Raw genomic sequence first — 25,725 nt, 5'->3', positions numbered from 1 at the left:
AACCGTCCTTTTCTCCAGAGCATATGGCTAAACGCACCTAAACAGGGGTATCTCTGGATATAGGATGCGCAATATTAATGTCCAATATATGTAAATGTTTCTTACCTTATACGAAGAAGAGGAAGGATTACAGGCAAGCAGATTCCTGTCAGTGGTGTACTGACCAATGAAGGCGCTTGACCTTTATAGTAATCGCCCTCCTGTCTCTCGATTGTGAGTGATACCTATTTGAATGAATTGTCCATTGTCTTGATGTAAGTCGTGACCGATTATACATCGCTGGTGTATTAGCATGTAATTATACCTTGTATGGCGATACAACTGCAGTCAGCGCGCAATGGCTCTGCTGTATGTGTCCATCTGACGTCCTGGTAGCCTGCTATGTAGCTGTCAGTGTTTAACCTGACGCATACTGGCAAATCGGTACATCAAACAAGTCTTTGCACGTCTCATGCTTCTGATTATGGGCCGACAGAGGGAGTTGTTCCAGCTTTACAAAGCTACTTCATATACAGCACGCGTCACGGTACGCTACCTTCCCAATTCTAACGTCAATGTTTTGCTATGGCCTTCCCGATCACCAGATCTAAACCCGGTAGAATACCTGTGGGATGAACTCGATCGACGTGTACCTTATCGTCAAAACACGCCTAGACACTTCTACAACTGGCCATCGCATTGCAGGAAGAGTGAGGAAGAATTCGGCAAGATCGACTTCGTCGACTTATCCAGTCTGTGCCAAGACGGTGCCGAGCCGTAATTGCGACTTTGACGCTATCTTGTGGACTCAAGTAAAGAGTAACTCAAAAATGAAGTTGTATGGATGAACTCTGTGTCTGTTGACATGTAAAATTTTCACCTTTTTACCATTGAAATTTCATGAGATAATTGCTCTTAAACTAGCGCAATATGTATACTACTTTGTTCGTTTGTTGCGATAAAACGTATTGAGTTGGATACCCGGAACCAGAACATGTACAATATACTCTCCCAATAAAGAAACGCACGGGTTATATTGGTACATGAAATTGCAATATTTTTCTAAAGTAGTGTTTGACTGTTATAATTTCGCCGTTATAATGCCAGTTTGTGTACATGGAACGAATGCAAAGCGCAAAAACCGCATCATAGGAAACTTTAATGCGCGTTTACGTTTGAAAGTGTCAACTTGAATAAATATGTCATGGAGAAAATGTGGCTCGCAATATGCACATGAAGTTCCTGGAAATTGTCCAGTTTCTGGTGTCCAGCCGTGATATTGCTAAAAGCGGCATAAAAACCTCACTCACTCACTCCTAGAAATCGTGAGCAGGACATTGTCTATATAAGTCCGTTTAACGTTTAGACGGTCAATGGCACTGATTAGCTAAATGAAGAATATCGTTATGCCGCGACTTAATTCTGTAAATCGAAACATTGTCATTTCACGTCAGGGGACATGGCAGTCTCAGTCTGCCATTGCACGTCACCTCAATGTTTATGGGACCGATATCAACAAACCAGGTCTACGCTAGATCGGCCTTGAAGTGGTACACCAAGGGTTACAACAGTAACTGCGGCGCAGGATAGGCGCATCCGGGTACTTCATTGGCGGAATCGAACCGTTAACAGCAATGTCAACTGTAAGTACAGTGCCTGGTGCAAACCATTCGTAATCGTTTACGGCAAGCTGGACAGAAGACTCTTATCATGGAACTGTTCTGCGACGACTGCATCGACGTCGACGGGTCTAGTGGTGAAGTAACGTTTGACTCTGGAATCTATATACAACACTGGCGATGTGTGTGGCTCAGTGACGAATTACGCTCTCTTCTTCATTGCCATGACAGAAGAGTACGTGTCTATCGACATCGAGATGGACGTTTGGCGCAGTGTCAGGATGCCGAGGTTGGGAGTCATATTCTACACAGAAATATTAGTGCGCCTTCGAGGCAATTTAACTGCTAAATCCTAAGGATCCACATGGTTCCGATCATTGACCACCAGGGAGAGTTGTTCCAGCAAGATAATGCCAGGCCTCACACAACACATGACACTATTCAGTATCTTCAGAATGAGAACATTACAGTGCTTCCATGGCCTTCCAAATCGCCCAACCTCAAGCTCCCTCGAGTATTTGTGGGATGACCTCGGCCGACGCCTTCGTTAACGTCAACCGGCACCCCAGACATTAGAACAACTGTTGCAGGCACTGCAAGAGGAATGAATCGGAATTCCACGCAGTCGCACGCAAAGACTTGTTTAGTTCATGAATATCAGAAATATTATCTTTCATACTGTGAAACGTGGCTGCAACTGGTCCAGAAATGCACGTGTTCTCTCACTTTAAATTAGCAGATTAAATTCGTAAAAATACACCCATGCTTTTTGGGGGGAGTGTCTATTTCATACAGTGTGATATTTTTATTGTTGTTTCGAATTCCCCACATAGTAAGTGTTTCAAACAAAATCTGCATTTAGTCGCTTTATATACATTGAGCAGGATTTATCGTATATTTTTTACTCCGAACATATCGTGTGCTTTCCACGTTCATCTGGGTTCACTATATATATATATAAAGAACAAGGCTATGTAGATGTGAATCTTTGTGCATATATAATATACACATTTTACTTTTGATATTTTAGCCACAAGATTTGAAAGACATTACATCACATATACTTTGTATGTATCCAGATAGAACATTCTCTTTACTTACCCAAATATACAGAAAAATATCATATTTGCTAATTGTAAGCACGTGAACGCAGTACAAACAAATCTGCAGCAGCAGTGCGTGTCATCCATATACATAATGTGAGAACATACAACACATCAATATAGAAATAGCTGATATCATGTTTTTGTACACTGATTGGAAATGTAAAATAAAGAGATACTTATATGCACAAATATATTGTGATCAAATCACTTGTATAGAGATCAAACGTCGCAGCGTGCTTGTCGGTTCAACATCCATAGAACACCATATACCTTCCCCATTGTAGCCGTCCCCGTTGTTGCCGTCCACCACGTCAAGACCGACGGTTCGAACCACGCACCGCTGACACAGGTTCCAGCGAGCATCCAGTGTCCACGAGAACTATTGGTCGACGTGTGCGAGTCTACGGCCTGTTCTGATCCCAGTATATCGACGTCGCCATCTCCAGAGAAGCAGACACGGCTTGCGATAGGGAGCACATGAGTGGAGAGGAGTTCTCGTCAACGATGATTCCCACTTCCTTCTTCTGACAGGACACATGTTTACACGTGCACAAGTGAACGATGTGTTCGGAACGATGAAAACCATGTGTTTGGAAGGTGGTCGTTTTGGAGGTGGAAGCGTTATGATCTAGGTTAACAGCTGCAAGCAGGATGCCAATGATTGTGATTGAGAGGAACTTGAGTTCTGTACCAACTGCCTACTTTCCGCTTTTGCAACTGGAATGATCCTTCAACACGATTGCAACCAGACGTTGTTCGATTTGTACAATAGTGTCTTAATCAGATCAGTGTTAATATGCTATGCTGAAGAGATCCCAAGATCTGTCCCACATGGAATATGTCTTGGATAAAATGGAGCAACGTTTACGACGTCATCGAACCCTCCAGGAACTCATGAAGGGTGTGCAGAAACTGCTTCCTCGGATATGGAATGATCTTCCCCAGGACATTCATCAACGTTTAGTGGCCTCAGTGTGGAGAAGCAGTCATGTTTCCATCAATGCACAAGGTGGACACACTCGCTGATGACCGTGTGAAAGTGCTTGTGAACCCCTTCTGCATCTGCCAGGCCCCCTATTCTTGAGGTCTGTTGATCGTTACTACATCTTGGAACTTTTGTGTTTCCATGTAATCACGTTTCATTCGCTGTGGTACACGCTTAACACTGATTCTGTTTGAGTGTCACAATAACTTTTGCCTTTGAGCATAAATCAGTAAAACAAAGAGGACAGAATAATGTGAACACATATCTAACTTGTCATTTCCTTGGCCCAGTTTGAAGCCTTGTAGTAGTAGTATCTTCATTCTGCACAAGTGCCTGGTAAACACGGGGAGAATACATCGTATTTATTATAGGAAATACACTGTACCGTTTAATGTTTCTCCTTCTTGTGGGAAAACACTAAGCTCTTTTTAATTAAGCAGTTGACCCAATAAAGGAGAATTCTATGGATTGTAAAATCAATGTGTGTCTCACTTCTGCACACCCTTCAAAAGTGATTGTTTTCAATTACTTCAAATGACTACCTTTCCTGTACCACTGTGTCCTCCTGGTTAATGATGCTATTATCGACAAGTAAGGATATTTCGCTGGGTTGTGAATTTTGATTGTTGTCACCAGGGTGATATGCAAAATCTCTCCCCAACTCATCTATGAACATATTAATGTCGCGTATATGTTTTGGTTTTTCAGAGGTCCACGACCCCGAAGCGGCCGCCTTTTCTCGTAACTCTCTAGCGTGGAGACTGATATTGCTAGCCGCTTCCGGTGGAATGATAGTGAGGCTGGTGAAGAGAGCAGGTTCAACCGGAAGTTGGGATCTTCCATGGAGTGCCGCCGCCCCCAGGGTAACAAGCGAGGACACAAGGAGAAAACAGCCTGAAATAGAAGGTTAAACAGAAGTCAACACAGAATTCCAAACTCACACCACTCCATGGGTACACGCGGTATATTGTTCCCTCAGTAGCCCATTGCCAGATGTCACACAAGAGGACAAGAGTATGTTGCTGGGGACCTGTTCTGAAATGAATCCCTAACGAGGAGACCGGCACCAGAGTCAGACTTGGGCATGATCTTCAGGACATATTCTACCCGCAGGACATATTCTACCCACAAGACACATTTTACCCACAGCACACATTGTACCCGCAGGACACATTCTACCCGCAGCACACATTCTACCCGCAGGACATATTCTACCCGTAGGACACATTCTACCCACAAGACACATTTTACCCGCAGGACATATTCTACCCCCAGGACACATTCTACCCGCAGCACACATTCTACCCGCAGCACACATTCTACCCGCAGGACATATTCTACCCGCGGATGCTGTTAAGATCCTTGTCAGAATCCCCAGAAGGCCAACGGTGTCCTGTATGAACTCAAAGTCCGTTTTATACAGGACATTTTCGTGGACAATTACAACTGAATGTCATGTCACCCACTGTCCGGTTTAGCCACAAAATGAAACTATTCCCTGTTGAAAGGAAGGTCCCTGTACTGTAGACGTACCTGCAACCATGAAGCTGTGGTCGTAACTGGCCCCGCTGTCGATGATGAATCCTGGAACACAATGAACACAACCATGACGGTAAGGCACATATTACCTTCTTTAATGCTACTATTTCTGCTGTATTTGTAAAAATCGAGTTTGGAGCAGACAATCAGAAACTTTACACCATGACAACAGATCCACGCTTTAGGCCAAAGTTTAGTGTTTGCGACAGAATCTGATTTCAGTGACTGAAACCAAATAATTTTGTTTATACCAACAAAATGTTCTTGTCAGAACACCCCATTTGCGCAAAACATAAAGACAAAGTATATTTTACAAATAATTATTTAAAGATGTCACATGTGTATTGTACATGTCTTACCTGCAATTGGCGGCCCGACCAGGTAGCCAGATCCTAGGACAAAGGTTCCCACCCCTATACCTCCTGCCAGGTTGTCCACGCCTACCAACTCCACCGTCAGCGGACTCAGTAGAACCATAGGACTTGCTAAATAGAACCCTAGCATTGAAGAATATATCATCTGTCCCACATAGGTGGCGCTGTACAGCGGGAATAAGAAGGTGGTTATAGATGCCATTCCTAGACACCCCATGTGTAAAATAAGGCCGTCTATTTCCTGCCTCGTCACTACAAGTCCCGTGAGAATTCGTGCAACCAGCGAGAACGCGCCCATTCCTGTAAACAGCGCGGCCGCCGATTCGGGAGATGTTCCTTTGCTCTGGGCATAAAATGGAAGGTGTAGGTAAATCGCGGACTGGGCGAGATTCCACGAGAATATACTAACACAGTACAGACCAAACGTTCGGTTTTGGAATATAAGAACATACCGCTGCCATCCGTCGCGAGCAGATTCTCTCATGGTTTGTTTTGAACTCTCCTGACGTTTCTGTTTCAAATCCCTCTCGAGCTTGGTTGGCCGGAACAACATTCCACATGCACACATATTGGCGCCGATACCGCCCATGAGGAGGAAGGTCCCACTGAGGCCGTAGTTGTCGATGAAGAGTCGAATGACAGGCCCGCCACTAAAGAGGCCGAGAGCGGCACCCGTCATTGAGACGCCGGCCGTTATTCCCAGGTACTTCTGGAAGTTGTAGCCCAGACTGACGACAGCGGGGCAGTAACTGAAGCCAGTACCAGCACCTGTTGAAAAATAAAATCACAATATGATATGATTCTTTCCAAACAGCTGGTAATCACTTAAACTGAGTGAAGAATACAACATGGTGATCTCCATTTGGAGCTCTTTAGTTGACTCTACGACATTACTTACCTTAATGTCTTCTTTCGTAACAATCACTCATCTGACATGGACTGGTTACTTCGCAATTATTACGTACTGTTTATACACCGTTGATGACTATAGGAAGGATGTAGACGCACCTGCAATTACACCGTATGTGATGAGGAGGACGTCGATACTGTGGACGAAGGCGGAGATGGTGAAGCCGATGAGGATCAGGATGCCGCCGATGATGGTGCAGACGCGGCAGTTGTAGCGGTTGATCACCAAACTCGCCACAGGGCCTTTTGGTGAGAAACATGGAAGACATGAAACATCTGTCAGTGAAAGGATATTCATTCATTGTACAGGCAGGGGGCTACAGGAATTGACTTCAGACACCGGGTGTTCAGCAAGCCGTCGCTTTAACCACTGGGCCCCACCAACCTTTCGTGAATAAATGTAGATTAATGTGGATTTGTAAGGTAATGTACAGGTTGGAAATGGAGATACTTTAAGTCAAAAATGTAAGTAATGGTGCAGATATTAATGAGCACCCTTGGCTAAATTAGCATTAGTATCGGAGTATATGCATCGTCCATGTAGACCGTCGTAGACCCTGCACAGCTGTCCAAAATAACTTGTGAGTTAGACAATGAGTTAAATGAGCTTTTCTTAGGAGTGTTAACATGAGAATTGATAGGCAAGCAACGTTATTTTTCATGTCTATAGGACTTATGAAAGTTGAGGAAAATATCGACAACTATATATGTCACACATCTCATGGACATCACGTCATTTCATCGCTGAAAAAGACGTTTAAACGTTATACATTACTAGTTTCTGTCTGCCAAAAATCGGGATCAAGTTGGAGGATTAACTCTTAGTCTGGCAGTACCTTGCGTCCCGTCTTAAAGGGTAGCTACGCCCCATTTTCTCTCACAACTGACAATGTCTAGACCTAGAACGGGCATCAGGCCACGGTGTCCCCCTTTAAACTTCTCCACCTGTCAGACACATCATGCTGGAGTGGAGCGCTCCAACCCACGACGTCTTGGCGTTGTCGTCGTCGTAGACGTCTAGAAGGGCGACGTGGACGACCCCGACGGTATAGGCGAACCAGCCGGACAGCAGGAAGGCCACGAAGCATGATCCCAGCACGACCCAGGACCAGCCTTTGTCCATCTTTGTGTGGAAACAGAGTCAACCTGCGGGCAAGAGCAGACAGAAGGTAGATGAGGTATACAGATGGGTGTGACTGTATGAATAAGGGTAGACCCGTGACTGACACGGCATACACAACCCACACCAGTCTCATGTGTGATGAGGACCTCTTATGTACACGTCCCCCATTACAACAACGCTGTCATCTTCGGTATTGGCCACCGTAGCTACACTCAATAAACTCAAGGACTTACGTGCGTGCTGTCAAAGATACGCCTTCTTACAAATGAGCCATTTTTTAACCCTCCAAACAAAGTGGAGTAATCCCTGCCGACTACGCTATGTCATACCGATAATGGTGCCTCTATTTCACCGTAAATCAACATTAACCTGCTCAAATACAACGGTGACTGGTTCCTGCCGGCTGAGATGGTCGTCATGTGATTTTCCACAGGGAGAGGCACCCGCTCGAGGAGATCGGGAAACATTTGCGAAACATGTTGTTCATACCAAGTATACTAAAGTACATACAGTCTAATTACCGCATGGTGGGTCAGTTGAACCTTTAGGGACGAAACGTAGACACACAGGTCGAATTCAGTGTGCTTTTCTTTTAAATAAATAACTATTATGATAGTTTATCGATGCTGACTGATAGAGTGAGTATGGTTTTACGCCGCTTTTAACAATATTCCACAATCCCACGGCGGGGGACACAACAAAGTGGATTTACAAATTGTAACTGTGGACAAATGAACCTGGGTTTTTGAGGTAACGAGCCAACACTTTAACCGTTAGACTACATCATAGCAACTATTGATCTAGAAGTGGGACAATTGTTAATGTTCGAACATTAACTAACGTCTTCAAGCACTAACACTAAGCACCAATGCTGTGTTTCATCACTAACGTGTTGTTATTGATAGAGTTGTGCTGATTGCTTCCTTAAACAACATACTCTCACCACATACCTTGTGGTCGACCTATCTTTAACCCTTCAGTTTATGGACCCTATGATAATAGTGTATTTCCAAACATAACGATGCTCTAATCGCACAATCTGGTTGATAATCAACAGTCAGGGAAAGCTTGAATACAGTGTTTGTATGGGGAACAACAAGGTGAGACTTGGTCTGGGATCTGAGAGTTCGAGCAGGCTGGTAGATCTGAAGAAGGTTGCGGAGGTAGACGAGCTGATCCGGAGATACATTGGAAGGCGAGGAACAGGAGATGGCCCTTGATACGGAAGTCATTTTTTCATTACAATGTTGTAAAACCACTGACACTGGGCTTGATGTTGCTGGGACATACTGGCATCTGACACTGGGCTTGATGTTGCTGAGACATACTGACATCTGACACTGGGCTTGATGTTGCTGGGACATACTGACATCTGCCACTGGGCTTGATGTTGCTGGGACATACTGACATCTGCCACTGGGCTTCATGTTGCTGGGACATACTGACATCTGACACTGGGCTTGATGTTGCTGGGACATACTGACATCTGACACTAGGCTTGATGTTGCTGGAACATACTGACATCTGACACTGGGCTTGATGTTGCTGGAACATACTGACATCTGACACTGGGCTTCATGTTGCTGGAACATACTGACATCTGACACTGGGCTTGATGTTGCTGGAACATACTGACATCTGACACTGGGCTTGATGTTGCTGGAACATACTGGCATCTGACACTGGGCTTCATGTTGCTGGAACATTCTGACATCTGACAGTGTGCTTGATGTTGCTGGAACATTCTGACATCTGACACTGGGCTTCATGTTGCTGGAACATACTGACATCTGACACTGGGCTTCATGTTGCTGGGACATACTGACATCTGACACTGGGCTTCATGTTGCTGGAACATACTGACATCTGACACTGGGCTTCATGTTACTGGAACATACTGACATCTGACACTGGGCTTCATGTTGCTGGGACATACTGACATCTGACAATGATACATAAAGCAATAATATAACAAAAGTGGACACGTCACAAAGGATGTCCACAGCTTATAAGCGCTGACTGGCGACAGATAATAAGATGTAATGGACTCTAGGTTGTTAAATCAGCTGGCTTCTGTCCGTCCTGGCCATGTATGTTAATTACTTCCAGCCCTCTTGTTTTGTACATGACCACTTTACAATGTCGTCCAGAGAAGTTGGCCAGTCGAGGTTAATGTCTAAGAATCTATGGCTCGTTTTATTATATACATGTATTGGTTTGTATGCTACATATCAGTGTACCGACTCCCTTACGCTCCATGATTTGCGCAACATTATTCACTGTGTAGAACACTCGCCTTTTAAATTGTATATGGTACCATAATGTGTTTGCCTATCGGGTTGGAAACGGGGCTGGTTAGGAGTTGAGCAATACAGACATACACTGCAGCAACGTTATGATGCATAAATTGATCAACACCCCGGACGTGTTATGATGCATAATTGATCAACACCCCGTGGACGTGTTATGATGCATAAATTGATCAACACCCCGGATGTGTTATGATGCATAAATTGATCAACACCCCGTGGACGTGTTATGAAGCATACACACGGAAAAAAGTATCGCAACAACCATGAAGTTTAACGCCCATATATGCATTTATATTGATATAATAATTATATTTGTTTGTATAATTATTTTAACCCTTCGTTTGGACATATATTGATTTAAGCTGTGCACGTGCTCCGATCAAAGGCGATCAAGTTTCATCAAACTGACCTTGCGACGATCACACACAATCTGACAGGACAACGGTACATCGACATCACTGACATCCTGTACAGGGTTGTTGTACCACATTTAGATGACCATCCCCTGGACACAAGGCCAGTCTTCGTGGACGACAGTGCTCTGCCAAGTCGGGCACGTTATGTCAAAAGGCGATGGAAGCTCTATTAGCCCAGATACCAATCCCACAGAACATGTTGGGACATTATGTGTCGTGGAATACGTCAGGGAGATCATACAGTACAAAATCTTGATGTAATGGAACAAGCCTCCATTAGGAATAGAACGCAATACCTAAACATCAAATTAAACGTCTGATACAGTCAAAGGTTGGTCAGGGGGTGTTACCGCAGTATGCCGAGGTTATCGGCAGAAATTGACATTGTGATCAGTTATTCATACTTCTGTGATTCCTGGAGGATTGTATGCGAGAATCTTAAACACTGATTACATTGTTAACGTCAATACAAAGTAAGTCAGTTAATTATTGCCATGTCTGCTACCACGCATAAACCACAGTGTCTCGTTCTTTAGCGTCTAGATTTGCCATTTTTATTCCTTGTGGGTCAGTTTATGTGGATAGTAAGTTAAATTGTTGGATAAATTGCTTTAGTTAATAGTAACAACTACATACTATGAAGCATAAGGGTGTTGTGATACTTTGGTTTCATGTACGTCATTTTACAACCCGCTGACTCACGAAATGATTTATTAACCATAATTTAGACTCTCCTCATAAAATATTCCACCATGGCGTATATGTATCTTTGTAATCATGTACCTGGTGGCATTGTCACTGTCGCTAAACCTTGATCAACACCTCGGACGTGTTATTTGTCTCTTATATTATTCGGAAGGAAGTTGGGGACGTCTTTATGTACTTTGTTCCACAGCCCACCTGACAATGGTCTACGTTGTATTCCCGCATCCCTTGAAACACACCTGATCATATTGTACCATGAAAACTTCATTGTTTGCTATGTCATAATCTAAGGAACACAATGATGAAACGCATGTACTGAATAAATGTGACAATGTTACATCAAACAGTTAAAAATAACATCAAAAACCTAAAGGGTGGGCAATACAATTATACATCACATCGGCCATATTGAAGCTATATTGCGATGAGATCAAGCTTGTTATTACATTGTAGATTGAGGTCACAAATCAGGTGAAGTGAAGAAAACTTGGTCACGAAGAGTGGTTGAATGGGTCCCTGTGTTTGGCGACTTGACTCCTGGGAGTTTCTACGAAGCACAAATGTGGTCTCACGTTAGGCAGGTGAGTTTGCCTCTGTTCACCCAGCAGAAAATGGTGGATGAATCATATGGCTATTAACCTTCCTGCGCCTCACAGGTAACTTGGGTTATCCGGGGTAATGATGGCCACCATGTTGTGTGCTCTTACAGCATGACCCAGCGGCGTGGAGCGCTTTATAATTGACTATATTATAATAATTATTATTATTATTCCTTGTGATAGAAAAATCTTTAGTCATGCAGTCACTGTAATTCTGTCATCACTCGTAACAGAATGGAGCATATTAGCAAGTGTTCATGGGTACAACGCGTATGGCCAATCTGACATCGTCGTATTACATCTTCATCCTGCCTAGAGAGACACGCATAGCAGTTGTGACCTAATTTAGGTTTGAATTAAAGTTTATTTTTTCCCACTATTGCATTGATTTACGATCATGGTCATAAATGCATTGTGTGAAATCACTGTAGAGAATTGAAAGGAGAAAGCTGATTTATTAAGACATGCACCGTCAGCTCTTGTCTTAATTACCTGCAACACCAGCCTGACCTGGGACAAAGGACGCATTGACTGTACATTTATTGACAATGAAGTCAATGTTGTCAGTGCTACAGCATAATTATCGCCAGAACAGATGGTGTTGGTCGTATCTGGATACGTCTGGATATAGTTATATGACACACACACCAGGCACAGTTGATATTGACAACTGGTGACTAGAGGGTGCCAACACTGACAGCACACCTACATGGTTTCACGTGGTAAAACATATTTAGGATAAATGATAGGGTGTGCAGTGTATGTGGATAGAGGTGTGGGGTGGAGAGAGAGAAGGAGCGAGAGAGAGGGAGAGAGGAATGGGGAGAGAGGGGGAGATAAACGGGGAGAGAGGGGAAGAAGAGAAAGGGATGGGGAGAGAGGGAGGTAAAGACGGAGAGAAATAGAGAGAGAGAGATACAGAGAGTGGGTGAGGAGAGAGGGAGATACACGGAGAGAGAGAGAGATAGAGAGAGAGAGAGTGAGAGAGAGAGAGGGAGGGAGAGAGAGAGGGGGAGAGAGAGAGAGGGAGAGAGAGAGAGGGAGAGAGAGAGAGCGAGAGAGAGAGAGAGAGAAAGAAAGAGAAAGTGAGTACGACGGAGACAGAAAGAGGCAGTGGGAAGAGGGAGGGCAACATAGTACATCAACTTTGTGTATCATACCATATGTCAGATGCCTACAACGTCGTTGCCGAACGTACTGGCACCAGTCAAATTATTATTACGCCTACATACGTCAATTAGAAATATGACATTATAGATGACATTTAGCCACATTCACCAACACACAACGTGAGTACATCCGTATTGGGGAAATCATCTGTTGGATTTAAACAAAGACGTTTTGTGTACACACAATCTCTACATCTCTACACAATACATTCACGCTGGCAAGGTGGTCGGTGAGTACCTGGGTGAGTAGTGGGTGAGTTGCTCGGGAGAGTCACGGGGACAACATCGGTGCCCATAATGTTCAGGCAACATATGTCAGCCTGTTTTAAATAAAACAAACACTGCAGTGACTGAGTGCACCAACTGGTCAGTGTGTCCGCCCGATGTGTCATTCCCCCCGACGTTATTCCAGCCAGTGCAGTAGTTCCCTGTCAACATGGCCAGGCCTACATGTATGTCCTCGAGTTGAATATGATACACTTACTAACCTTGCCCAGGTAGCTCCCTGTATCTCACATCAAGCTCGTATCCTCCTATAAATGTCAAAACGGAGATTTTACATATTCCGCCATTGCCGCGGAAGGAAGACGATTCTTCACTCCCTCAGCACAAAGAGGTTTAAAGGTCTATCCAAACCTCGGTTAGCTCACACACACAAATCGATGCGGGCGCGCTGACAAAGGGCTCCCTCTACTGGCGAGAACAAAGTTAACAGGTCTTCTGGCTCACGTGCCGGGAAGCGGCGCATATGAAACTATGAATGACGGGATGAATGGACAGATTGGTCACCACCCGAGGAATATATTGGTTAAAAAAACGCATGCTGCTCCGTTAAATTCGGTACTTCTGACGACCCTCTAGCGTGTCTATAACTGTACCAAAGACGATCTCTGTTGCCATGGCAACCCATGCGAACATTCTCCGATCGCCTTTTCGAAGAATATCATTTTCCATGAAGGTCATCATTTTTCTTTGGAGAGGAGCTAGATGTCAGTAACAGATCTCACGGAGCTGTCGGAAATATTTTAGTTATTAATTATAATTAGTGTGCTAGCTGCGCTGGCTGCAGTTGAAACACGGAGCAACAGTCACACACCGGGGTGCAGTTCGTTGACACATTGGTTACACTGGGAGTCTCGGCACACAGAGTACGCGCGCCTACGTGTGTGCGTGTGTGTCTGTCTGTCTGTTTGTCTGACTCTGTGTGTCAATGTGTATCTCTGCATGTCTGTTTGTGTGAGTCTGTGTGTGGATCTCTGCATGTCTGTTTGTGTGAGTCTGTGTGTGTATCTCTGCATGACTGTTTGTGTGGGTCTGTGTGTGTATGTATGCATGTCTGTTTGTTTGAGTCTGTGTGTATCTCTGCATGTTTGTTAGTGTGAGTCTATGCGTGTATTTGTCCATTTCTCTTCGTCACAGTGTCTGTGTGTGTGTGTCTGTGCGTGTTTCTCTCCATGGGTATGTATGTCTGTGTACGTGTCTGGATGTGTGTGTCTATACACGCGTGCCTGGGTGTCTAAGCGTCTCTCTATGTGTGTATATGTCTGCTGCGTGTATGCACGTGTGTGTGTGTCTGTGTGCACAAACCGGTGTGAGTAACCAGCACGTGGGCAGTCAGCGAGTGTACAGCGCAACATGGTCATTGGTCAGTGAATGTGGACTGTATATTTCTGACTGACCACGTGCTTGGTGCTCCGCCCACCTCCTGACTTCCACACGATGTAGAAGTCTATGACGATGACCCACAATGACGTCGACACGACAACATAATGCAGTCAGGATACTATTGTCTGTTTCCTATGCCTGGCTGGAATACTGGTTACGGTAGTGTGGAAATGCTGTCCCTCGTTCTGATTAACAACACATATTAGGATCGACATCCCGAACATCGTCACCTTCATCCCCACTGGCCGGTTGATGACCGGTCAGCCTATCACTGTTTACACGCACATATCAGTTGATTTGCTTGGAATGTTTACCCCTAAACCAAGGTGAAGGTTGAACATCAAGACAACGCACTTCTCCAGCTACGGAGACACGCGTGTGTGCCTGCCGGCTTTACTGAACCACTGTCCCGTTATTCATCCCGTTATACCGCGCGCCAGGCAAGGTAACAAAATGTACCATGTCTTAACGTGATTCGCTGTAACGAAGTCAGATAATCTAAACACCGTTCTTCCGTTAGACCTTTATTCCGGGACACGAATAAGATTAAAAGCACGTTCTACACACTGGCGTCATGAGACTAAAACATGGTTAGAATTTCCAGGGTAGGAAACATTCCAAGTGCCCCCACCCCAATCCCTCAGCCCCACTAATTACGTCTGTAGCCAACAGGCCCGTGTGTGGGGAGTTCAATACTGTTTGACAGACCTTCGCCTTAAACTTGTTTTCTAAACAAACGGTTGTGTCACCTCTGACGGACTTGTGCTGTTCATGCAAGAAATCCGCTTAGCTTGACATACAGAGTGCGATAAGTGCGATACATGGTCTGTATATTAATCTGCTTCAACCCACCACTAACGTGCTTGGTGCAGCTGGTATTAAACTAACCCCTTGACTACGTATTTCCTACTTACTGCTGTATGTATTATTAGTTTTGGTCACGCGATGAGTCAGCATTGGGTCAGTGTGACCTCACCCCAGGCCACATGACATCAGGGCTCGTCTTGAGATCGATGTTTGGTAATATAGCCCCTGCTCCTGTGTTCACAACAACGGTTACTGTTACGGTAATATAGCCCCTGCTCCTGTGTTCACAACAACGGTTACTGTTACGGTAATATAGCCCCTGCTCCTGTGTTCACAACAACGGTTACTGTTACGGTAATATAGCCCCTGCTCCTGTGTTCACAACAACGGTTACTGTTACGGTAATATAGCCCCTGCTCCTGTGTTCAAAACAACGGTTACTGTTACGGTAATATAGCCCTTACTCCAGTGTTCACAACAACGGTTACTGTTACGGTAATATAGCCCCTGCTCCTGTGTTCAAAACAACGGTTACTATTACGGTAATATAGCCCCTGCTCCTGTGTTCACAACAACGGTTACTGTTACGGTAATATAGCCCCTGCTCCTGTGTTCACAACAACGGTTACTGTTACGGTAATATAGCCCCTGCTCCCGTGTTCAAAACAACGGCTACTGTCAAAGGCGTCACACTTGCTGCCGTCTAGAATGTAATGCTGAATGTTTAATTAGAAATTAGAAATTCCTTTCTGCCTGCACGACGCTATGTCCTCCCATGCGGTTAAAAAGCCGCAATCTGGTGTTCTCGCTTATGTCTTCCTGTTTTGATCTTCACCTTCTCATTAAAAGTATATGAACATCAAAATGTGTTTAGCTGTCACGTCACCAGCCTGTCTTCCAATGGTAAAGCCTTGTATCTATACTAACATCACATTGAATCTCCATACGTATAATTAGTACAGTGTCCCATTGACGTTAACAAACTGTAACTGACATTAATGCAGTGTAACTGACGTTAATGCCGTGTAACTGACGTTAAGATCGTGTACCTGACGTTAAGATTGTGTACCTGATGTTAATACAATGTACCTGACGTTAATACAATGTAACTGACGTTAATACAGTGTAACTGACGTTGATGCCGTGTATTTGACGTTACTACAATGTAACTGACGTTAATGTCGTGCACCTGACGTTAAGATCGTGTACCTGACGTTAATACAATGTACCTGACATTAATACAATGTAACTGACGTGAAGACAGTGTAACTGACGTTAATACAATGTGCCTGACGTTAAGACAGTGTAACTGACTTTAATACAATGTAACTGACGTTAATACAGTGTAACTGACGTTAATACAATGTACCTGACGTTAGGACAGTGTATCTGACGTTAATACAATGTAACTGACGTTAATGCCGTGTAATTGACGTTACTACAATGTAACTGATGTTAATACAATGTACCTGACGTTAAGATCGTGTACCTGACGTTAATACAATGTAACTGACGTTAGGACAGTGCAACTGACGTTAATTCAATGTACCTGACGTTAATACAGTGTAACTGACGTTAATACAATGTAACTGACGTTAATACAGTGTAACTGACGTTAATGCCGTTTAATTGACGCTACTACAATGTAACTGACGTTAATACAATGTACCTGACGTTAATACAATGTAACTGACGTTACTACAATGTAACTGACTTTAATACATGTAACTGACGTTAATACAATGGAACGACGTTAATACATTTAACTGACGTTAATACAATGTAACTGACGTTAATACAATGTAACTGACGTTAATACAGTGTAACTGACGTTAATGCCGTTTAATTGACGCTACTACAATGTAACTGACGTTAATGCAATGTACCTGACGCTAATTCAATGTGACTGACGTGAAGACAGTGTAACTGACGTTAATACAATGTAACTGACGTTAATACAATGTAACTGACTTTAATATAATGTAACTGACGTTACTACAATGTAACTGACGTTAATACAATGTAACTGACGTTGATACAATGTAACTGACGTTAATACATTTAACTGACGTTAATACAATGTAACTGACTTTAATGCAATGTAACTGACGTTAATACAATGTAACTGACGTTAATACAATGTACCTGACGTTAATACAATGTAACTGACGTTAATACAGTGTAACTGACGTTGATGCCGTGTAATTGACGTTACTACAATGTACCTGACGTTAGTTCCCTGGTGATGGGTCAAAGACGTCAGTTCAAACCTGACATGTTCACACACGATCGCATGAACGTCACATTTCACGCAGTTCTTGTGGTGCTTTGCGTACAGATCAGCGCCACGAGGTGTAACAGCACGCGTGTTACGACTAGAGCGGGATACCCAGTCCACAATTTTGTAAAACCCCATTTACTGCGATACTGCTCCCGGTTAACTATAAACACCTGAGGCGATTGCTGTGTGGAATATGATGTTCACGTTTTTCTCGGGAAACTAATTGAAAATGGTCATTTTCCATATTTCCATATTCCTATGTGAATACGTAACCCATATTGAATTTGTCACTTACATCACACCGAATGAAAGGCGCGGAGGGTGTATATAGGAACATAACTTACATCACACAGAATGAAAGGCTGAAGTTAATGTTACACATCATATTTAGACTAAAAGGCGATTTGGCGTGTGTATAGTATGTCGTCATCATTCAGGAAGAAAGGAGGGGAGCCGGGAGTGGGATAACGCCTATCAGCCCGTTTACAGCTGATATGGAATTACATGGCTTCATTCGGACTGTTGATAGTGAATAACATTTCTAACTTGTGAGAGTTTTGGTGCCACATTGTGAGTGAGTGAATGAATATGGTTTTACGCCGATTTTAGCAATATTCCAACAATATCACCGCGGATATCACCAGAAATGGGCTTCACACATTATGCACATTTGGGGAATCTAACCCGGGCCTTCGGCGTGACGAGCGAACACTTGAACCACAAGGCTACCCACCGCCCCGCCACAATGTGATGGATGTATGATGTATGCATCAATTACATAAAGAGTCACTACACTGCGAAGTTCAAGTCTGACGAGGACGCCAAGTACAACGCACGTATTGATTTACAATCGCCATTTAATTACTGCCATGGATTACGCGACATTGGAAACAACATATTTATTGTGAAATGTTATACATCATAATTTATTGCTTTCGCTGTTAGCATATATGGGTTTATGGGTAGGTAATTGAATGGAAAATGTATACATAATTTTCATTTTTTTCTACAATTGTTTGTAAAGAGGAGCAATGTTTATGGAGAGACAACCTCTGTATGGTATGCTGATGATGGACGGTGCCGGTTGCTGACATACTGGTGTGTCTCTGTATGGTAGGCTGACGATGGATGGTGCCGGTTGCTGACATCCTGGTGTGTCTCTGTATGGTATGCTGATGATGGATGGTGCTGGTTGCTGACATGCTGGTGTGTCTCTGTATGGTATGCTGACGATGGATGGTGCCGGTTGCTGACATGCTGATGTGTCTCTGTATGGTATGCTGATGATGGATGGTGCTGGTTGCTGGCATGCTGGTGTGTCTCTGTATGGTATGCTGATGATGGATGGTGCTGGTTGCTGGCATGCTGGTGTGTCTCTGTATGGTATGCTGATGATGGATGGTGCCGGTTGCTGACATGCTGGTGTGTCTCTGTATGGTATGCTGATGATGTATGGTGCCGGTTGCTGACATGCTGATGTGTCTCTGTATGGTATGCTGATGATGGATGGTGCCGGTTGCTGACATGCTGGTGTGTCTCTGTATGTTATGCTGATGATGGATGGTGCTGGTTGCTGACATGCTGGTGTGTCTCTGTATGGTATGCTGATGATGGATGGTGCCGGTTGCTGACATACTGGTGTGTCTCTGTATGGTATGCTGATGATGGACGGTGCTGGTTGCTGACATACTGGTGTGTCTCTGTATGGTATGCTGATGATGGATGGTGCTGGTTGCTGACATGCTGGTGTGTCTCTGTATGGTATGCTGATGATGGACGGTGCCGGTTGCTGACATACTGGTGTGTCTCTGTATGGTATGCTGATGATGGATGGTGCCGGTTGCGGACATACTGGTGTGTCTCTGTATGGTATGCTGATGATGGATGGTGCTGGTTGCTGACATGCTGGTGTGTCTCTGTATGTTATGCTGATGATGGATGGTGCTGGTTGCTGACATGCTGGTGTGTCTCTGTATGGTATGCTGATGATGGATGGTGCCGGTTGCTGACATGCTGGTGTGTCTCTGTATGGTATGCTGATGATGGATGGTGCTGGTTGCTGACATGCTGGTGTGTCTCTGTATGGTATGCTGATGATGGATGGTGCCGGTTGCTGACATGCTGGTGTGTCTCTGTATGGTATGCTGATGATGGACGGTGCTGGTTGCTGACATACTGGTGTGTCTCTGTATGGTATGCTGATGATGGATGGTGCCGGTTGCTGACATGCTGGTGTGTCTCTGTATGGTATGCTGATGATGGATGGTGCTGGTTGCTGACATACTGGTGTGTCTCTGTATGGTATGCTGATGATGGATGGTGCCGGTTGCTGACATACTGGTGTGTCTCTGTATGGTATGCTGATGATGGATGGTGCTGGTTGCTGACATGCTGGTGTGTCTCTGTATGGTATGCTGATGATGGATGGTGCCGGTTGCTGACATGCTGGTGTGTCTCTGTATGGTATGCTGATGATGGATGGTGCCGGTTGCTGACATGCTGGTGTGTCTCTGTATGTATGGTATGCTGATGATGGATGGTGCCGGTTGCTGACATACTGGTGTGTCTCTGTATGGTATGCTGATGATGGATGGTGCTGGTTGCTGACATGCTGGTGCGTCTCTGTATGGTATGCTGCTGATGGATGGTGCTGGTTGCTGGTGTGTCTCTGTATGGTATGCTGATGATGGATGTTGCTGGTTGCTGACATCCCTGGTGTGTCTCTGTATGGTATGCTGATGATGGATGTTGCTGGTTGCTGACATCCTGGTGTGTCTCTGTATGGTATGCTGATGATGGATGTTGCTGGTTGCTGACATCCTGGTGTGTCTCTGTATGGTATGCTGATGATGGATGGTGCTGGTTGCTGACATCCTGGTGTGTCTCTGTATGGTATGCTGATGATGGACGGTGCCGGTTGCTGACATGCTGATGTGTCTCTGTATGGTATGCTGATGATGGACGGTGCCGGTTGCCGACATGCTGATGTGTCTCTGTATGGTATGCTGATGATGGATGGTGCTGGTTGCTGACATGCTGATGTGTCTCTGTATGGTATGCTGATGATGGATGGTGCCGGTTGCTGGTGTGTCTCTGTATGGTATGCTGATGATGGATGTGTTGCTGCTGGCTGGTGTGTCTCTGTATGGTATGCTGATGATGGATGGTGCTGGTTGCTGGTGTGTCTCTGTATGGTATGCTGATGATGGATGTTGCTGGTTGCTGACATCCTGGTGTGTCTGTATGGTATGCTGATGATGGACGGTGCCGGTTGCTGACATGCTGATGTGTCTCTGTATGGTATGCTGATGATGGACGGTGCCGGTTGCTGACATGCTGATGTGTCTCTGTATGGTATGCTGATGATGGATGGTGCTGGTTGCTGACATGCTGATGTGTCTCTGTATGGTATGCTGATGATGGATGGTGCTGGTTGCTGACATGCTGGTGTGTCTCTGTATGGTATGCTGATGATGGACGGTGCCGGTTGCTGACATACTGGTGTGTCTCTGTATGGTATGCTGATGATGGATGGTGCTGGTTGCTGACATGCTGGTGTGTCTCTGTGGTATGCTGCTGATGGATGGTGCTGGTTGCTGGTGTGTCTCTGTATGGTATGATGATGGATGGTGCTGGTTGCTGACATGCTGGTGTGTCTCTGTATGGTATGCTGATGATGGATGGTGCTGGTTGCTGACATGCTGGTGTGTCTCTGTATGGTATGCTGATGATGGATGGTGCTGGTTGCTGACATGCTGGTGTGTCTCTGTATGGTATGCTGATGATGGATGGTGCTGGTTGCTGACATGCTGGCTGTATGGTATGCTGATGATGGATGGTGCTGGTTGCTGACATACTGGTGTGTCTCTCTGTATGGTATGCTGATGATGGATGGTGCTGGTTGCTGACATACTGGTGCTTACTCTCTGTATGGGCTTCTGACGATGGATGGTGCTGGTTGCTGACATGCTGGTGTGTCTCCTCCATAACCTTTGCCTAATGGGGTCAAATCTGTCATCACAACAACCATCAGTAATGTTCACTTGACATCAACTTCTTCAATTTCATGAACTCTAATATCCTTCATGCATATATTCTCCTTGTGCAGGGGCGGTGGGGTAGCCTAGTGCTTAAAGCGTTGGTTCGTGACGCCGAAGACCCGGGTTCGATTCCCCACATGGGCACAATGTGTAAAGCCCATTTCTGGTGTCCCCCGCCGTGATATTGCTGGAATATTGCTAAAAGCGGCGTAAAACTAAACTCAGTCACTCTCCTTGTGCAAAATGTCGTTTATCATTTGCTTGATAACGGTGTTAGCATCTACACCGAAACGTCGTATCTATGGCAATCAAGAAGCTGTCTATCCATAAAACTTGTTCCTCATCCCAATACCAGCTTCTAAACTCCAGATAAAGACATTGTCTGTAACAGCCGTTGTGATCACGTGCTCTGTGCTGCCTCTCCTGCACCCTGCGACAGGTGCCCTCTGACTTGTGTTGGTTCTGAATTAACTGTTTAATCATTGTATATCATTTGCATAATTCAAACTTGAATAAACTCTGTAATTATACTGGTCTGTTGATAGTGCTCTGAAAGGTCTATGGCACACTGCATGCATGTATGTATTTTAATAAGTACTGTTTTAGGCATGTCATATTATTTAGTTGTTTTAAACTGAGAAATACGTGGCTTCTGTTAGACACTTCCGACGTGATAGATCATGGAGTGACATTGAGACCCAACTAGGCTACCATCACATTCAGTATGTACAGACCTAACTAGGCTACCATCACATTCAGTATGTACAGACCTAACTAGGCTACCATCACATTCAGTATGTACAGGCCTAACTAGGCTACCAGCACATTCAGTATGTACAGCTCGCAGGTGTGATCTGTTGGTGGTCAGCTGTCTCCCAGGTGTGATCTGTTGGTGGTCAGGTGTCTCCCATGTTCGGTCTGTTGGTGCTTAGCTGTCTCCAAGGTGTGGTCTGTTGATGGTCAGCAGTCTCCCAGGTGTTGTCTGTTGCTGATCAGTGTCGCCCAGGTGTGATCTGTTGTGGTCAGCTGTCTCTCAGGTGTGTGGTCTTTTAGTGGTAACCTATCACACAGGTGTTGTCTGTTGGTGGTCACCTGTCGCCAGGTGTGTTCTGTTGATGTTGATGGTGTCACAGATGTGGTCTGTTGGTGGTCACCAGTCTCCCAGGTGTGGTCTGTTGATGGTCAGCAGTCTCTCAGGTGTGGTCTTTAGTGGTCACCTGTCACCGTCAGGTGTGGTCTGTTGGTGGTCACCTGTCGCCAAGGTGTGTTCTGTTAATGGTCAGGTGTGTTCCTACAGGTGTGGTCTGTTGGTGGTCAGCTGTCTCGCATCTTGCGAGGTGTGGTCTCGTTAGTGATCAGTGTCTCCCAGGTTTGATCTGTTGGTGGTTAGCTGTCTCCCATGTGTGGTCTGTTGGTAGTCAGCTGCCTCCCCAGGTGTGATATGTTGGTTGTCAGATGTCTCGCAGGTGTGATCTGTTGGTGGTCAGCTGTCTCCCAGGTGTGATCTGTTGGTGGTCAGGTGTCTCCCATGTGTGGTCTGTTGGTGGTTAGCTTTCTCCCAGGTGTGGTCTGCTGATGGTCAGCAGTCTCCCAGGTGTTGTCTGTTGCTGATCAGTGTCGCTTGGGTGTGATCTGTTGTGGTCAGCTGTCTCTCAGGTGTGGTCTTTTAGTGGTAACCTATCACACAGGTGTTGTCTGTTGGTAGTCAGCTGCCTCCCCCAGATGTGATATGTTGGTTGTCAGCTGTCTCCCTGTTGGTGGTGAGCTGTTGGTGGTCAGGTGGTCAGGTGTCTCCCCATGTGTGGTCTGTTGGTGGTTAGCTTTCTCCCATGTGTGGTCTGTTGGTAGTCAGCTGCCTCCCAGGTGTGATATGTTGGTTGTCAGATGTCTCGCAGGTGTGATCTGTTGGTGGTCAGCTGTCTCCCAGGTGTGATCTGTTGGTGGTCAGGTGTCTCCCATGTGTGGTCTGTTGGTGGTTAGCTTTCTCCCAGGTGTGGTCTGCTGATGGTCAGCAGTCTCCCCAGGTATTGTCTGTTGCTGATCAGTGTCGCCCAGGTGTGATCTGTTGTGGTCAGCTGTCTCTCTCAGGTGTGGTCTTTTAGTGGTAACCTATCACACAGGTGTTGTCTGTTGGTGGTCACCTGGCGCCAGGTGTGTTCTGTTGATGTTGATGGTGTCACAGATGTGGTCTGTTGGTGGTCACCAGTCTCCCAGGTGTGGTCTGTTGATGGTCAGCAGTCTCTCAGGTGTGGTCTTTGGTGGTCACCTGTCACACAGGTGTGGTCTGTTGGTGGTCACCTGTCGCCAAGGTGTGTTCTGTTAATGGTCAGGTGTTTCACAGGTGTGGTCTGTTGGTGGTCAGCTGTCTCATCTTGCGAGGTGTGGTCTGTTAGTGATCAGTGTCTCCCAGGTTTGATCTGTTGGTAGTTAGCTGTCCTCCCAGTTGTGATCTGTTGGTGATCAGCTGTCTCCCAGGTGTGATCTGCAGGTGGTCAGCTGTCTCTCAGGTCTGGCCTGTTGGTCGTCAGCAGTCTTTTAGGTGCGGTGTTTTAGTGGTCACCTATCACACAGGTGTTGTCTGTTGGTGGTCACCTGTCGCCAGGTGTGTTCTGTTGATGTTAATGGTCTCACAGGTGTGGTCTGATGGTGGTCACCTGTCTCCCATCTTACGAGGTGTAGTCTGTTGGTGATCAGTGTCTAACAGGTTTGATCTATTGGTGGTCAGCAGTCTCCCAGGTGTGGTTTGTTGGTGACCAGGTGTCTCACAAGTGTGGTCTGTTGGTGGTCACCTTTCTTCCAGGTGTGGTTTTGTTGATGGTCAGACTGTCTCCAAGGTGTGGTCTGTTGGTGATCACATGTCTCCCAGGTGTGGTCGGTTGGTGGTCAGCAGGTTCCCAGGTATGGTCTGTTGATGGTCAGTTGTCTCCCAGGTGTGATATGTTGTGGTCACTGTCAGCTGTCGCTCAGGTTAGGTCTGCTTGTGGGCACCTGTCGCCAAGGTGTGTTCTGCTGATGGTCAGGTGTTTCACAGGTGTGGTCTGTTGGTGGTCACCTGTCTCCCATCTTGCGAGGTGTCGTCTGTTAGTGATCAGTGTCTCCCAGGTTTGATCTGTTGGTGGTTAGCTGTCTCCCATGTGTGATCTGTTGGTAGTCAGCTGCCTCCCAGGTGTGATATGTTGGTTGTCAGATGTCTCGCAGGTGTGATCTGTTGGTGGTCAGCTGTCTCCCAGGTGTGATCTGTTGGTGGTCAGATGTCTCGCAAGTGTGTGATCTGTTGGTGGTCAGCTGTCTCCCAGGTGTGATCTGTTGGTGGTCAGGTGTCTCCCATGTGTGGTCTGTTGGTGGTTAGCTTTCTCCCAGGTGTGGTCTGCTGATGGTCAGCAGTCTCCCAGGTGTTGTCTGTTGCTGATCAGTGTCGCTCCCAGGTGTGATCTGTTGTGGTCAGCTGTCTCTCAGGTGTGGTCTTTTAGTGGTAACCTATCACACAGGTGTTGTCTGTTGGTAGTCAGCTACCTCCCAGGTGTGATATGTTGGTTGTCAGCTGTCTCCCAGGTGTGATCTGTTGGTGGTGAGCTGTTTCCCAGGTGTGATCTGTTGGTGGCCAGACTGTCTCCCATGCGTGGTCTGTTGGTGGTCAGCTGTCTCCCATGTGTGGTCTGTTGGTAGTCAGCTGCCTCCCAGGTGTGACATGTTGGTTGTCAGATGTCTCGCAGGTGTGGTCTGTTGGTGGTCAGCTGTCTCCCAGGTGTGATCTGTTGGTGGTCAGGTGTCTCCCATGTGTGGTCTGTTGGTGGTTAGCTTTCTCCCAGGTGTGGTCTGCTGATGGTCAGCAGTCTCCCAGGTGTTGTCTGTTGCTGATCAGTGTCGCCCAGGTGTGATCTGTTGTGGTCAGCTGTCTCTCAGGTGTGGTCTTTTAGTGGTAAACCTATCGCACAGGTGTTGTCTGTTGGTGGTCACCTGTCGCCAGGTGTGTTCTGTTGATGTTGATGGTGTCACAGATGTGGTCTGTTGGTGGTCACCAGTCTCCCAGGTGTGGTCTGTTGATGGTCAGCAGTCTCTCAGGTGTGGTCTTTTAGTGGTCACCTGTCACACAGGTG

The 25,725-nt window shown here is 45.6% G+C and overlaps 1 protein-coding gene across 3 annotated transcripts in view; it reads right to left on the bottom strand.

The window, feature by feature from the left end:
* Positions 1-2,573: 2,573 nt before the first annotated feature.
* The window catches only part of LOC124289596 (monocarboxylate transporter 12-like), a 44,859-nt gene continuing 21,707 nt past the window's right edge, over positions 2,574-25,725 (bottom strand). The window contains exons 1-6 of one of the 3 annotated variants that reach the window (XM_046726181.1): positions 13,324-13,626; positions 7,457-7,657; positions 6,611-6,754; positions 5,588-6,370; positions 5,223-5,273; positions 2,574-4,583 (exon numbers count right to left, since the gene is read on the bottom strand). In XM_046726181.1, the coding sequence (XP_046582137.1) occupies positions 4,228-4,583; positions 5,223-5,273; positions 5,588-6,370; positions 6,611-6,754; positions 7,457-7,634 (1,512 nt within the window). In that variant the 5' untranslated portion in view covers positions 7,635-7,657; positions 13,324-13,626 and the 3' untranslated portion in view covers positions 2,574-4,227. Of the gene's footprint in view, positions 4,584-5,222; positions 5,274-5,587; positions 6,371-6,610; positions 6,755-7,330; positions 7,658-13,323; positions 13,627-25,725 lie in introns of those variants that run through there. The other 2 variants (XM_046726180.1, XM_046726184.1) reach the window with 2 other exon arrangements.

The sequence above is a fragment of the Haliotis rubra genome, unplaced genomic scaffold (assembly GCF_003918875.1).
Source record: "Haliotis rubra isolate DU_JTF1 unplaced genomic scaffold, ASM391887v1 Scf444, whole genome shotgun sequence".
Lineage (NCBI taxonomy): Eukaryota > Metazoa > Mollusca > Gastropoda > Lepetellida > Haliotidae > Haliotis > Haliotis rubra.
The sequence above is the reverse complement of the archived record's forward strand: the minus strand, read 5'-3'. Positions and strand labels throughout refer to the sequence as shown.